Genomic DNA, 14,899 nt, shown 5'->3' with positions numbered 1-14,899 from the left:
ATAAGAACCGGTTTCAGAATTATCAGGCGGAATTATGACAGCTTCTTTACGCACACGCTCTTTCCCGCGTGAAACAACAAAGAAAGAGCGCTCGCATGCTTGATGGCGGAATTTCATACAATTCTCTCGACACTTATCTATAAGCTGTGAAACTGGCCCTACTCTCACTATCAAATAAATAAATAATATTACGTCTAAGATAGATCTACATTTCTACATTCTATAAGTTAAAAGCCCCAGCATTTTATGTACCCAAAGCAGTGTCTCTATAGAAAGAAAGTTAGGTGCATAATTTCTTTATAAATATTTGTCTCACGTTTGCACCGATAGTATTCCAGTTCAATGTGATGTAGTTTGTTACACTTGTGCCCACTTTGAGCGAGGCAACCTTACGCCCAACTTTGTACGAACTCTCACAAGACCTACAATCATAATTGTATGTTAGCATTCAATTTGTACATAGAGAATAATGCTAACTTAATTATATTTACATTGTAATGAACAGCTAATGTGCCAAAATCCCGATTATTGTTACAAACTAAACCAAATAATATTTATTAAATACCAATTGTTATGTACAACTATTTTATAGAGAGTTAATTAACGTATTTTAGAGTTATGTACTTAAAAGTAATTAAAAGCAGGAGCAGCAGTATTTAAAAAAATACCGTCAGCTACAAAGGCCTTACTATGTTCTACGATTAGTTTTTATATTCATATAAAATAAACATAACATAAGCAAGAGAAATTGTAGTACAAGAAGAAATATTTTAAAATAACCTAATCAATATTTACAATTTAGCCATGATCACAAGCTATAAATAAAATAAATAAAAATAAATTTAAATCAACAGCATTTCTAAGTTTACATTCACAACATAGTTTTAGTAAGATTCGATACTACGGCAGCTTAACTTTAGAATTCCATGCAACACCTGAAAACTGTTAAGAAACACCAAATATGGGAACAAAACCATAATGAAAACTAATGATTTCTAATGAAACACTTTTCCAAACATGCATAGATTTGAGCCCATTATATCCTATAATTTTGACTACAATCATTTGAAACTACCCATGTTTAATCTACCCACAAATATAAATGACAAAAATAACCCAGTATTTTATACAAAATATATTAAAAAATACTTGAAAAATAAGCAATAAATTCGTGCACCAATATCAATTTTGTATAATATTGAAATCGGACGTGTATAAAAAGCCTGCAATCTACATTAAAGCAAAGCATTCCATATGCACGTGTCCACAATGAATGGGAAACCGTCACCGTCAAACGAGTACAATGTGAACATACCTCCCGTACTAGACGGCAAAACCAATGATGTTGATGTCAATATTTATATGGAAAATAAAAAAAAATAAAAACAAATTTAATTTTGAATTCCAAAAGTTGGTTTTGCAACCAAAAAAAATGTCTATAGTTGGATAAATTGCAAATTATTTAAAGAAATTCTCAGTCTGAGAGTACTATACCAATTTTAAAATAAATTGCAAATAATGAAATACCATTTCAAAAATTGGTATTGCTATCATAAAAAAACAAAATTTTGTAATGTTGCCAATCTTAAACTTCCGTAGTTCTGATATGAATCCCAATTTATGACATGAGAACGTCAAATGTTGTATAACTCAGATGTCCCATCGAACAACATCCCTTTATGAAACAATTCAATGTTTTCTCCCAATTTCGTACGTAATCCAAAGCCTTGATGATCAACTTTCGGACGAACAATGTAACTGGACATTTCCCCCTTATTCTGTCAACCATACATTGTAAACTCGCTAACAATCATGTACTAAACTGAGAAATAGCAACATAATACTAATACTTATACAAATTATAGGATAAAAATTGTAGTATACATTATATTCAAGTCTATAAAATTAGAAAGATTGTTTATAATATTAAAAGGGACTTTATTACTTTATGTTTTCTTAGTTTTCGATTTTCATGTATTTTTAAGGCATTAATAAATAAAAAAGAAATTATCGAATTGCATGTACGCGTAACTTTAGAACAACTACACCACATTGTGTTATTATTTTTTTAGTGTTTGTAATTGTCGGGACAAGGTTTCTACGGGATCCAAATTCCCATGGGAATGTAATAAATGGGATAAAATACCATTACCACGTTTACCAAAAATAAATTATGACAGGCCGCCAGTTCAAGTTAAAAAATAGTAAATTTTATAATTATTTTGGATAGGAACCGTAATGCCTACGGATTGTTATATAATTGTGTTAGATAATAATTAGGGTCAACGCGCTAATTGTTTATAGTTTATAATCAGTTACATTGCTATATCTCAGTTTAGTAGGATGCTATAAAAAAGTACATTCACAAACAATCTTGATTACAATATGACATCTAGTGACCGAAGATGAGAGTTGATATGAAACTGTATGTTAAAATTAATTCTGTGTTATTAAGAACTAACTATTACCCGCGACTCCGTGCAGACTATACTTAGTTATATGGTTTTTTACCCGTATAGTTCACGTTCCCGTGAAGAGAAATGTTCCACGACCAGAGAATTTTCAAAAAATTCTCAGGTCTCAAATCTATCTCGGTATTAAATTTCATCTAAATCGCTTCAGTGGTTTAAGCGAAAAAACGTAACAAACAGAGTTACTTTCGCATTTATAATATTATGTATAAATTAACTGTTAAATAAGGTATAAGAAACAAAAATGTTGGAACGCAAAAATACATTTTCTATACTTTTAAATAAGTTAATCACTCAGAAGAAAATACAGTTTTATAAAGCAAAAACATATTTAAAGAATTAAAACGAACAAAAGTTCTACTAAAGATACTTCTAAATTAATTTTCTAATGTTCATATCAACTCTCTCACAGTCCAGGCATCATTCCGTTATATTAACTACATTATTCCTACACGTATGACGTAACAACAATGACGTAACAAACGTTCAACTCACCAAGCTTTGATCTTCTGATAGATGAAGATCATGGTCATCGGCACTGGCGTCATGATGGCCACTGACACTGGAATCACTGAACACAAACATTTACGTTATTATTTAGGTATAGATTGACTTTGTAGTGTGGTCGGTAGTGTATTCGAATGCTGTAGCGCGATTTTTTATCACAATCGACTATTGAAAACTAGATAGCTATAATTTTGTGTGAAAATCTAATTAACGCCTCTAGTGGTCGCCTTGGGAACTATTTTTGTAGTACATTTTAAATCTCAAACTCTCGATACTCGATAGTAACGACTGTAGAGGATTGCGCTACATCATAAGATTTTTTCAATTCCCGAGTCGGGCGAAGTCCCATTGAGTTTTTTCTAAATTATTTTTAATTTATATTATAAGCTAGATTATGGCGTGAAAGGTAGAGGTACACGTTATTGGAAATCTAATTCTGTTCTTCTGAAATCTCTTAAGCATAAACTACATCAAAAAGCCTGTATTATAATAATCTTTCCCTCATTCAGGGAGGAGACCTTTGCCTAGCAGTAGGACATTAGTAGTAGTTTTTATTTTAAAGCTCAAAAGGTATGTATTTACCAGTGGTGAGGTCAGCCTCGGGTTGTCCGAGCGCGTATCGCAGCAGGAAGATGGCGATGCCGGTGTTCTGGATGCCGGTCTCGATGGAGATGGCGAGCGCGTCGCGGTGCGGCTGGCGGAACACGCGCGCCAGCCCGTAGCCCGCGCAGTAGCCCAGCCACGGGATACCCATGCCGGCTACTATGATCTGGGGTGGACACATATGGTTACAAGTCTGTTACTTCAAGAAGGTCATGGCGGCGGGCCGGTATAATATGCCCAATGTTATAGTATTTTGCCTTATTATATTCGAGGATAAGTTAAAACCAATATCAATGATGAATAAGAAAGTATTAAACGTTTTGCTATTCAGTAGCGAATCTGTGCTTATTGCAATATTGCTTGAAGTATTGAACTTTAAACTACTTTGAATTTTCCGGGTACCGAGTAGTTTTGATACTTTACGAAAATTTACTTGTGGTTTGGTTACGTTAAATGAATAGCACAATCAATATATTTTGGTAGATTTTGAATACAGTTACGTATAAAAAAAGTGTTTTTGTGAAATAAAAAAAAAATAATAAAATTATAAAAAAAGTTATACTCACATTCCAATTAAACAACTGGAAGATATACACATTAGTTGCGATCGCAAATATGATGATGAATAGCAACAGTGTAGTGGAGAATCCCTTCAAGATGCGGACCATGAAGGCAGCGATCTTGGGGGTCCAACGTTGCATGCCCAGCCCTATAGCTAGAGGTACTATGAGCCCTACGACGAAGGTCGCGATACGGGTGTACGGGACCTTGATGTTCGCGTTACGGAATACTACTTGACCGAGCGAGAAGAGCCATGCCGGCATCAGACCTGGAACAAGTTATGATAGGTTAGTTTGAAATTCATGGTACTAAAGTAAGCTATGTTTAAGTTTTTAGTAACAAAAATTAACCTAACAAAACCAGCATATACTTTTTTTTTAACTGTCACAAGCTAAAATATGTCAACGAAACATCAAACTTACTCCAATGCATCACAACACCAGTATAAATTGTCGTCATTAAACTTGATCACGCAGTGGTTGTTCCATAATTTTGAAGTCAACATATTCTCGTAATTTTGCAATGCAATATAATATATTAGGGATTCAAATATGAGACACGTGATTGTATTCATGCAAATAACTACACTACATTGTTTGCACTCTTCCAATCACAGGTATTTTAACATTAAGCGCTGGTAACTTCTAATATAGCAGCATTACACTTACCGAAAGACGCAATAGTGGATATGGAAGTCATAGCGAGCGACAGATTCAGGTTTCCTCCGAGGATGAAGGTCCAGATGTTGGAGGCGCCACCGCCGGGCGCCACGCCAGTGAAGAACATGCCCAGGCGCATGGCCGGGTGGTCCGGGAAGATCAGGAAACCTAGACCGAATGACATCTGGAAGGAGAAATTAAGTATTTAGAATTTTGATGGAAGAAAATGTATGTCTGTGTAAAATTGCTTTTTAGGTAGTGGTAAAAGATGTGATGAGTGAGATTTGTGAATGTTTGTTTGTCGTATGGTTAGTGGTCAACCTAGTGTCAAAGTTGTTTAAGCCGTTATATTGAAAATCTGGTCATAAGTCTTCTCCCAAAATGAGTGAGGGGTTTGGCCTTGAAGCCACTTCGTTTATCAAATGCAGGTAACGGAGTTTACATTTCCCTAAAACCTGTTTCAAAGATCTCTTAGGCTCATAGGCATGGAAGGTTGTCTAAGGATGTTTTCCTTCACGATTATGGGACAATAACTTCATATAGAGACGTAACTTCGACAAGTCATTGATGGTTTGGTTTGTCTCATCTTAATTCTTGAACACTCGCGTGAAAGGCTAATTCTTATGTTATAGATATCTAATAACATGGTATCGTGAACTTACCAGTGGCATAAACAAGAACTGTCCCAGCATACCGATGGCAGGACCGATGGGTCGCCGCAGCACTTGCTTCACTGTGGGCCAGTGCATCGCGCAACCAAAGTTTATGAAGATCAATGATACCTGCACAATGCACATATCATAGTTTGTTTTAGTGTACTGTATTGTCATCCTTGTTCTGAATTATTTGCGGAAATAAAGGTGAATCCAAGAGTTTGGTTTAAGTTTGAAACTTATAATTTATAATGCTTTGCGTAACCAAATATCGTGTGAATGAAAAATTGAAAAAGCAGGTGACATTTTATTTTTTATATTATTTCTTTATTTACACTTCCATAGGCATGTATTTTTGCTCTATATGTATATTTATTACAATTGAATTAATCGATAGTTCCTTAAATTATTTCTGAATCATGCCTACGTTGGCTACACAATACTAAGTGGTTGACGTACTGACCTTCAACAATGAAAGTGACCTCTGTGATAATACAATCACAAGTGCACGATTTATACAAAGTTCACATGTTAAGTCCGCGTTTAATTGTTATTTACATTATTGCAAATTGAACACACGCTTTATTAAATAAAGTGGATCTGTGCTACTACACTTAGGTATTATTAAATATATAAATAAATAATATAAATTAATTGTAGGTTGATTCTTTTATCGTTTTATTCGTACATTGATAGATTTGCTATTAATTTATCTGACAAAACGTCAACTTATGATCAAATCAAAGGTAAAGAAAAGGATAAGAAATTCAATAATAATTATATCTACGTCTATTGGCGCAGAAGGATTTAGACGTCCAGTGAGGAGAGCACATGGAAGAGCATGACACTCTCCAAACGCGTTTTTAAAACCGAAGGGTGATGAATGACAATAGAACTTATAATAGCAGAGTTATCGCTTATCGTACTAGTACTAGGGGTGGTCTTTCAATTCCACGTGCTAAAATAATAAATCTTAAGCTGCTCTTACTCTTGGCTAGTTGTTATTACTACTGAAGTACTAAATGCAGATGGTAGCTTAAGAAAAGTTGTTTCTTCGAATAATAAATGTTTACTTACGAAAAGTGCGACCGAAGTGGTGAATATATCGTCGATGACTCTCTGCGGCCTGGTCACTATGACGGGCAGGGTGCCGTTGGTTATAGGGAACGACTGCTGCCCGCGCTTGCCTGTTACTATCACATCTGTTCTACCTGTAACACAAGAAACAAACGAACATGTTATAACCAGTCGCACAACTGATTGCTTTACAAATGATATCAGGCGATCACACAAAAACTTAACGATAAGAGCGTACAGATGGCTTCTCATTGTAAATGTATATCACAATGCGAATTAGAAAAGACCAGTAGAATTTTGAATAACCTAGGAATCGAACTTGAGACCTCATGAACGGTAGTCGCATTTCACTACCGACCGCGCTACAGAGGCAGGCAACTACTAAAGATTTCTATGTATCTATTATGTATTCCCACAGCTAGGAGTTATGAGTTCTGCAGAGATTCAAAAGCCACGATTCACCACACTTTAATGGCTCCAAAAATTCTTAGTTTTTGAAGGTAACTCCGACACTATTTTTATGTCAATAATTCTATATTTATAATTCTATAATGAAAAGTCTTAATAATTCTACATCATCCCTTTTTCAGTAAAGTTAACTACCATAAAGTGCATTTAAAATCCTTTCAGTTTAGACAATATAATCTTAATTAATTCGTTAGTTAATATTAATTTAGTAGTTGTATAATATGCATGATGTGGTATTTGACTTGTATTCAGAATACTGTTTAAACTTTAAACATCAATAAGAAACAATTGAAAGAAGTACACTTGATCAAATTTGGAAAAAAAAGAAATTTTGCCTCTCATTATTTTTTTCTTACGTGGTATTTAAACATTTTAGCATTTGTTTCAACAAGAAAGTACATTATCATTGTCTAAAATAATATGTATTTACTTATTGACATTATATTTCTTGAAAGTCATTATTGTTTGTGAATTGAATATGAATTTAATTAAAAAGTAAAATTTATACCTAGACTTCTACGAAAAGAATTTTTTCTACGAGAATAACTAGATACATTCTTATTATTAAACTGTCTAGTATATTCCGACAAAGTAAATAAATAGTCAATGTCATTTAAAAAGGCACATAATGTTTGAGTTTTGTTGTATCTGTCTACGAGTTCTTGCGTTTTCGAAGCAGAGTCATAGATTGGAAAACTTTTGTCTTTACTATGCTAGTGTTTTAACTGTGACATATCGCCAAAAATTTAAGGTGTTACATAGTTCTAAATTACCTATCATAAAATTATACAGTTTTAAAACATACACATAATATTTTATTAGTTCTTCTAACTCACCTATAAATTCTCCATATATCCTCATGTTGCCTTTAAACAGGTTACTGTCGACTTCATCCTGCGTGAGCTGGTATGAAGAGTTCCAAGCTACCGTGGTCACTTGTGTGTCTAAACTCTGTAGCTCGAGCACATCGCCCGGTTGCATACCCTCACCTGAAATGAGAAACATTAATTAATATACATAGTATTACATAGGTAAATAAACCATTGCCTGTTTCCTACGAGGAGAGGCAGAGATTAAAGAAAGTCTGCTAGCTTCGATCCTCACGAACTTCTTTAACTTCATTTACGTCCATGTACTTATCTTGTAGAGAACCGCCGGCTACGAGAACTACGCAACTAATCTTTGAAGGACGTCACCAAAAACAGATTTATTAACGTTAAAGTATATAAAACACGTCCTGGAGAAAGTCCATTTCCAGGTTTAACTGCTGACATAACAAACAAAATCTAAGCCACGTTGAATAGTCCTACAGATAGGTTCAAATCTCTATTTCTCAAATATTTTGTAAATTAAGGAGCTTCAACCTACTACTGTACCATTGGTGGACACAGGCATCCTCCCGTTATGAGAAGGGTGTTACGCTTGAGTCCACCACGCTGGCCACGTGTGGGGTCTTTGCATTACTTATATTTAAAAAAATCCTCAGCCATGTATTTTTTTGTTTCTCTTTACCCAAATGCTCATTATTTCTAATACCAAACTGTTTCTTACCCGTAATATTAAAGTTCATATAAGCAGATTCGTCCATGTGTACTGTGATGTCGTCGGCCGCGAACTTGGCGGCGAGAGTGGGCAGAGCCTCGCAGAACACCCACAGTGGACATAGTGCCAGCAGGTAGAGGATGATCAGGTGCATCGGCCAAATCGGACACATCTTGGCCGCGGGGAATTACACTGGCCTGTTGACAAAGAGAAGAAATTACGAACGAAATACATTATTATTGGTATTTTTCTTGTTTTTCGTAGATTTATTATTGGTTATGATAGTACTCTTACAACAGCAGCGCGTTTTTCTACAATCGAATCAAATACCATTGAGTACCAAGAGTTTGATATTAAAAATGTTGTGAAGAAATCGTTCTAGCCGGCTAGAGTGCGCAGGTTTTCGAGAAACGCGATACACGTAGTAACTATTTATTTAGTAATCTGTCGTACTTGTTCCTGGTTTACAAAGGTTTTGTTTCAGTGTAATTGATTGAATTTAGATAAAGTAGTGCTAATTGCTTTTCAATGTAAGGATGACTGGTATAAAAGGCTTACGACATTGGGTCCGAAACGAATGATAATACAATCATAATTTTCAGAGGCCATTACTTTGGTAATAAATAGTGAGGGAGCAAGAACTTAATTAAATACGCAGTAACGCAAGTAACTCAAAAAGGTAATAAATAACAACGTCAAACAAATTGCGATAAAATCTATAAACATGTGCAAAATAAATACTTTCTAATGCGAACAATTGCGCAGTATACGCATGAAGGTTAAGCAACTTTTTGTCTAAAACAGGTAGACTACTCAAGTCAGAAAGTAAACAACGTTAGCCTAATATTAAAACCTTCCATATTCTAGGATTAGAAACTAGCGTACGATTTAAAGATTACTCCGTCCTTTTTCATTGTATTAGAAAACCCTGCTACCATATTACGAGTATTTACTACACCAATGGATTTATAGCAATCAATGATATCGATCAATGATAGAAAAAAAGTAGATGGCATCTATCGATAGATCTTAAGCAACACATCAATTGATTCAACGAAGTAATCCATCATCAATCGGTGACTTAGTGCCATCGAACGATTGGTGTGGTAGTACCCCTATTTCGTAGTATACCACTACAAAGTAAAGGGACTTATAGTTATTGCCAGAAATAAGGATTAAAGAAATCCTATACGTGATGGATTAGACCGGATTAGTTGCTAGGAAGGGTCCACGCGCGACCACGCGGACCACACGCGACTTAGAACAATGAGTTGATAATAGTTAATAGTTGATAAGATGTTAGAAGAGCGGAAACCTCACGACCTGTTTTTGATTACAATTTTTTTTAATGAAACAGTATAAAGATTTTTATTTAAATGTCTCGAAGGCTAGGCATATCTAATTTTAAATCGTATCGAAGAACAAGTATCAAAATGTTTTGACCTCTAGATATGATAAACTCAAAGGTCGATCATTAATTTAAGAACGAAAATTAATATTCACGATTTCGAACAGTATCCAAATTTAAGAGATAAAAATATTATTGACCCTTATAACTTACGAAATAGGACGTATAGTAAATTAGATCTCAAATTTTCTTTACGTTTACGTAAAATACAAAAACATTAAACTACATGTTTATTAACGAAAGTAAATATAAAGCACTTGCAACCACTCACCGCACAAGGCTGTCGACAACTGTACATCAGCTGTGCCGACTTTTATTAATTACAACATCTTCAATGATATCCAACCACCTTGTACAATCAATATTCAATCATACAACCTTTATCACAACGTATTAAAGACTATTATCGTGTAAAATAGCCCTCACTATACTCAGACCGATCGCGATTATCTCGTGGGTTTGGTCACGTACAGATAAAGCTGATAACAAAGTATTTACGGTTATAATTAATTACCATATTGTTGGTGTATTGGAAATCTGATAGATAATATTATTGTTTGAATTTAATGGATTAAGGAGTTGTGATGTCATAAAACGTATCTACGCGGAAAATCTAATTTTATACTAGCTTTTTTCTGCATCTGGACTGTATAGTTTCTATAGTTACTCTTTACCCTATAATCTTTATTAATAAGCAGCCAGTTAATGCGTTTTTAAATTTCTTAGCATAGCAAAAGTTAAGGAATAACATTGTTTCAAAAGTTTTTGTATAGAAAGTTACTTATTGAAGATTCATATTTACAACTTGTTCAGCAGTTTTTAAAGAAAAGCCTCGACGGGTCGGAAAATATTGTTGTGTTGATGAAAAACATCACTAATGATATCGATTGTAATTCTATCCGTGCCCGAAATCGCTCGGGCGTATCGAAACATGACTGAAATTGTCCTTGGCGTGCTTAGCACGTGACTTCTATAAAAGGCTGGTCAAAATACAACATAACAGACTAGGTTAGACTTTAGACTACACTCATTAGTGTGATTAGAGAATGACTGCTAGGTTTTGCAACGTTAGGCAGATTTCGTAGAATACAAAATGTCTAAAAAAGAAAACTAAGAGATTGATGTAAAGCTTCTACAACATCTTTGACTAAACGTAATTAGAATTATATTTTAGAAGGCATGTAAAGAAAAGTTAAGAATACTTTTGGGAGAAATCAGTTCCTAATAAGAGTAACAGGTTGGATCACCATAACAAACTTTGATTTGACCGAGAGAAGTATAGGTAGTTGGCTAAGGTCAAGATTCACTAACCTCAAATGGAAATAAGTACGGACTTTGAATGCACACGTGATTCCAAATCTTATAATCCCTTAAATCGCTTTATTTATTGCTGATAATACTTTTGCGTGAGATAAGAGACCTCCCTTATCAAATTAAGCAACTAGATGGCATTAGGCACCCAAACAAAAAAAATGGATCAGTTGGGAATCAGACAAAAGCAGAAGAAGTTGTTTTCACAATTGAGTGGACAGATTGGTCATATTTCTCGTATCAACGGCAAGCACACTGTAGCACGGCCAATTAAAGAATGGGTGACCGCAGTGATACACTTAAGCCAAGCAGAAGGACAACCACAGGTAATAAAGCCAATATTATCAAAAAATAAAAAAAGCGGGAGGATAAAACAAGTTTGACTCTAAATTGCCCACAGACCACATTAGCAGACACGTGAGCAACGGTCATGACATTTTAGAAGAGGTAGAGCTTTCTCGATAGCCGTCTATGAGTCATTATAATCCTACGCAATGTTAGATAACAGATCACGAGACCTAGTGCTGTAATTCTGTCTACTGGCGGCAAATATTTTGTACAAATAATACTATCTGAAGCGTGAAAATTTGATGACAACTTCTGCTTCAATATTCGCATAATAATACTATTAAGGTACTAGGAATTCTACTACTACACTATAAAGTATAGTAATAATATTCCTAGAATTAAATAGTGCAGTGTGAATGGAAGGATACGAGTTTCCTTATTATATTTAACTAGGTATGTGCCTATGTTCATTATTAAGTAATGCTTGTTAGTTATTATTTGTATAATTATAATACAGTAGGAAATATTGGTATGGGTATTTTGTGCCGGAAACCCACCGATAGGATTAACTACGCTAAGCTACGAAAGTAGCCTTTTTTGGTAGATTTATCTGCAGTTAAATTAAGTTTTGATGATGTTGATGTTTCTAATTTAAATGCTTGTAAAGACCCCGTGATTGCTCGAAATCTCATTCTTCAAGTACACAATAATGGATGAAGTTGCATAGTTGTATTATTCAAACAAAATAGCTTACGTAATCTATAGAATACGTCTCAGAACGGTGTAGTCTAACATTACAAATGATTATTGTCAATATGTATTACGTATAGTCCAGTTGCTATGAGCTATGAGCACGTGTCGTCGTGAACTAAACTAGGTCTAGCTATTCTTAGCCATCAATGTCAATGCTCTAGAAATATTAAGCGGTATGGAATTGTTTGAAATATTTATACTTTCGAAAAAAATCTCAGACTATTCTGTCTGCAGTTAGCCAACTATTAGATGTCAGGGACGTACAGACAAATAGACATGTTCAATTTTAAATTTCTGCTTTACGGTACCTATGGAACCCTGAAAAATAGGTATCTGCCCTTTTTCTGTACTTAAAACTCGTATCGTAACTTCATACAAAATATTATTAACGTCATACTTAAATATTTTTATTGTTTTATGGCTCAAAATATGCGTTGAAAAATGTAGGCCAAGATTTCAGAAGGTCAAAGAAAATTAGTTTACGTAGATCTGAGATAAAAAATATGATGTAGTAGTAACGAAATAGGAAGTATACGGTGATAACGAGTGATATGACGACAATGTTAAATAAACACTTGATATTGCAGATGGCGGCTTTTATAAAAGAAATCGTATTTTAAAATGAAGTGCTGAAGCTGTGAGGCCTATTGAATACGAAAGAAATCAAGATAAGACTGTCACACTGAATATGAGCAAGCAATCTTTTTTGTGTCATCGTGGGACGAAGAAGGTAGGGGGAATAAGTGTAGAAAAGGGAAAAATAAATTGAACTACTACGAAAATTAAGGATATACCCTAAAAAGACAAAAAATTACTGCAGTTGCAACTAATAACTTGGTACACAGGTAAGTGCAGAAAATAATTCAAAACATCCGTACAAAAGGTAAGGGATACGAAATCAAAATAATTAGAGAATTACCAGCAACTAAGCCAGTATAGTTGAACGTTCTAAACCAAGGCGATATCGAATTAATTGAGTGAATAAACACCTGAAATAAACGTTTATTAGTTTCATATCCGTTGAAGTACCCTCTTTCGCAATGACCTTTAGTGGCACGTCTTGATAGTTGATGGATGTTTCCTTGATTGCTAGACAAATAGTCTTTATGTCTCTTTCGTGACTGTCTGCTGCTATAATAAATGCTTTTATTTGTTTTATTTGCGGCAAAATAATGAGTTTTGGATTACTCGTTGATTCTTGATTACTTAACTTCTTATGTCTGTACCGCAATTGAAGTTGAAAGTTTTTATCCAATACCTGTTATGTTTTGATGGAAGATGTCTATCACACGTAGTAATATGATTCAGACCACAAAATAAAGTAACTAAAAACAGTCGTTATGTTGCATTTCACGTGACAATACCTAACTGTTGTTAACGTTGACCTACAAAACGTTTTTTACAAAATGTTATTTGTTGAAAGAAATGCAGACAAAAATATTGGAAATTAAAAAGTACACCTTAGAAGTTTTGCAATAAAAGTGTGCCTGTTATCATTTTTTCTATCTGACCTCTAAGTCTAGCGTATGAAAACGTTGGTTTATTGCAGAAACATTGCGATATTATGATTAAATACCTAGTATTGTGAGGGAGAACAATGGTCATTTTATCAAGTTCTTGAACTATTATACATTAAGACATACGTTCTAAACCTTCTAGAACCGAACCGATAGACCATTTCTTAGGTACATTATTTTGTACTATAAACCATTAAGAATTTTGCAGTGATTATAGACCAATGTTGGTTTCACATGCAAAGATGTTAGGAGATGCCAATAAGGGGTCCTCGGACTACAGCAGACCCGACCACAGGTTGGTAATCATTGTTTCACAGCGGTGAGTAGAAACACTATACTTCCTATTATTACATTACAAGTAAACAGAGAAAGTTATACGATACTCGGGTGCACGTAATCTTCGGCTAGACGCTAGAGCAGACTATCGGAAAGAGCAAAACGTAATCAGTAATGCCACCAAAAACATTCTGTATAAACCTCAAGTCTCGCAGCTCAGTCTTTCTGGCGTAAAAAGTAGTGAGATCTTTATAATACCAAGTCGATTAATCTATTTCGTCTCTACTTAAAGGACCTTCTGTCTTAAGTTATTACATAAGTTATTATCATGCCAATATTAAAAATATTTTACGTTTAAAACAAATAGACCGACCTGGCCATCGCATGATTTGTATGTATTACACTACACAGCACGACGAGAAGTTAATGCTCCTGAAATTTTAATGGCAAATTTGTGTTTTTATGCGATGACCAAGTCGATCTATTTGTTTTAAACGTTAAATATTTTTAATATTGACATGATAATAACTTATGTAATAACTTAAGACAGAAGGTCCTTTAAGTAGAGACGAAATAGATTAATCGACTTGGTATTATAAAGATCTCACTACTTTTTACGCCAGAAAGACTGAGCTGCGAGACTTGAGGTTTATACAGAATGTTTTTGGTGGCATCTCACTTCTTTTTGTAGAACGAACATAAGTCCAATTTGTATGGAAAGACGTTTTTTCTTACAATTCAACATATTTTCCTATGGGAATGTTGTTTAGTTTCATGGGCTAAACACCCTTACCCACCCTATATT

The 14,899-nt window shown here is 34.4% G+C and overlaps 1 protein-coding gene across 3 annotated transcripts in view; it reads right to left on the bottom strand.

The window, feature by feature from the left end:
- Nucleotides 1-14,899, bottom strand: part of LOC142983470 (ileal sodium/bile acid cotransporter) — a 32,587-nt gene that overhangs the window by 2,150 nt on the left and 15,538 nt on the right. For 2 of the 3 annotated variants that reach the window (XM_076130372.1, XM_076130373.1), the window contains exons 2-9: nt 8,551-8,738; nt 7,836-7,988; nt 6,532-6,665; nt 5,464-5,583; nt 4,811-4,985; nt 4,148-4,410; nt 3,561-3,747; nt 2,967-3,042 (exon numbers count right to left, since the gene is read on the bottom strand). In XM_076130372.1, the coding sequence (XP_075986487.1) occupies nt 2,967-3,042; nt 3,561-3,747; nt 4,148-4,410; nt 4,811-4,985; nt 5,464-5,583; nt 6,532-6,665; nt 7,836-7,988; nt 8,551-8,713 (1,271 nt within the window). In that variant the 5' untranslated portion in view covers nt 8,714-8,738. Of the gene's footprint in view, nt 1-2,966; nt 3,043-3,560; nt 3,748-4,147; nt 4,411-4,810; nt 4,986-5,463; nt 5,584-6,531; nt 6,666-7,835; nt 7,989-8,550; nt 8,739-10,220; nt 10,356-14,899 lie in introns of those variants that run through there. The other variant, XM_076130374.1, reaches the window with a different exon arrangement.

The sequence above is a fragment of the Anticarsia gemmatalis genome, chromosome 24 (assembly GCF_050436995.1).
Source record: "Anticarsia gemmatalis isolate Benzon Research Colony breed Stoneville strain chromosome 24, ilAntGemm2 primary, whole genome shotgun sequence".
In the NCBI taxonomy this organism is placed as follows: Eukaryota; Metazoa; Arthropoda; class Insecta; order Lepidoptera; family Erebidae; genus Anticarsia; species Anticarsia gemmatalis.
This window is presented reverse-complemented; position numbering and strand designations above follow the sequence as displayed.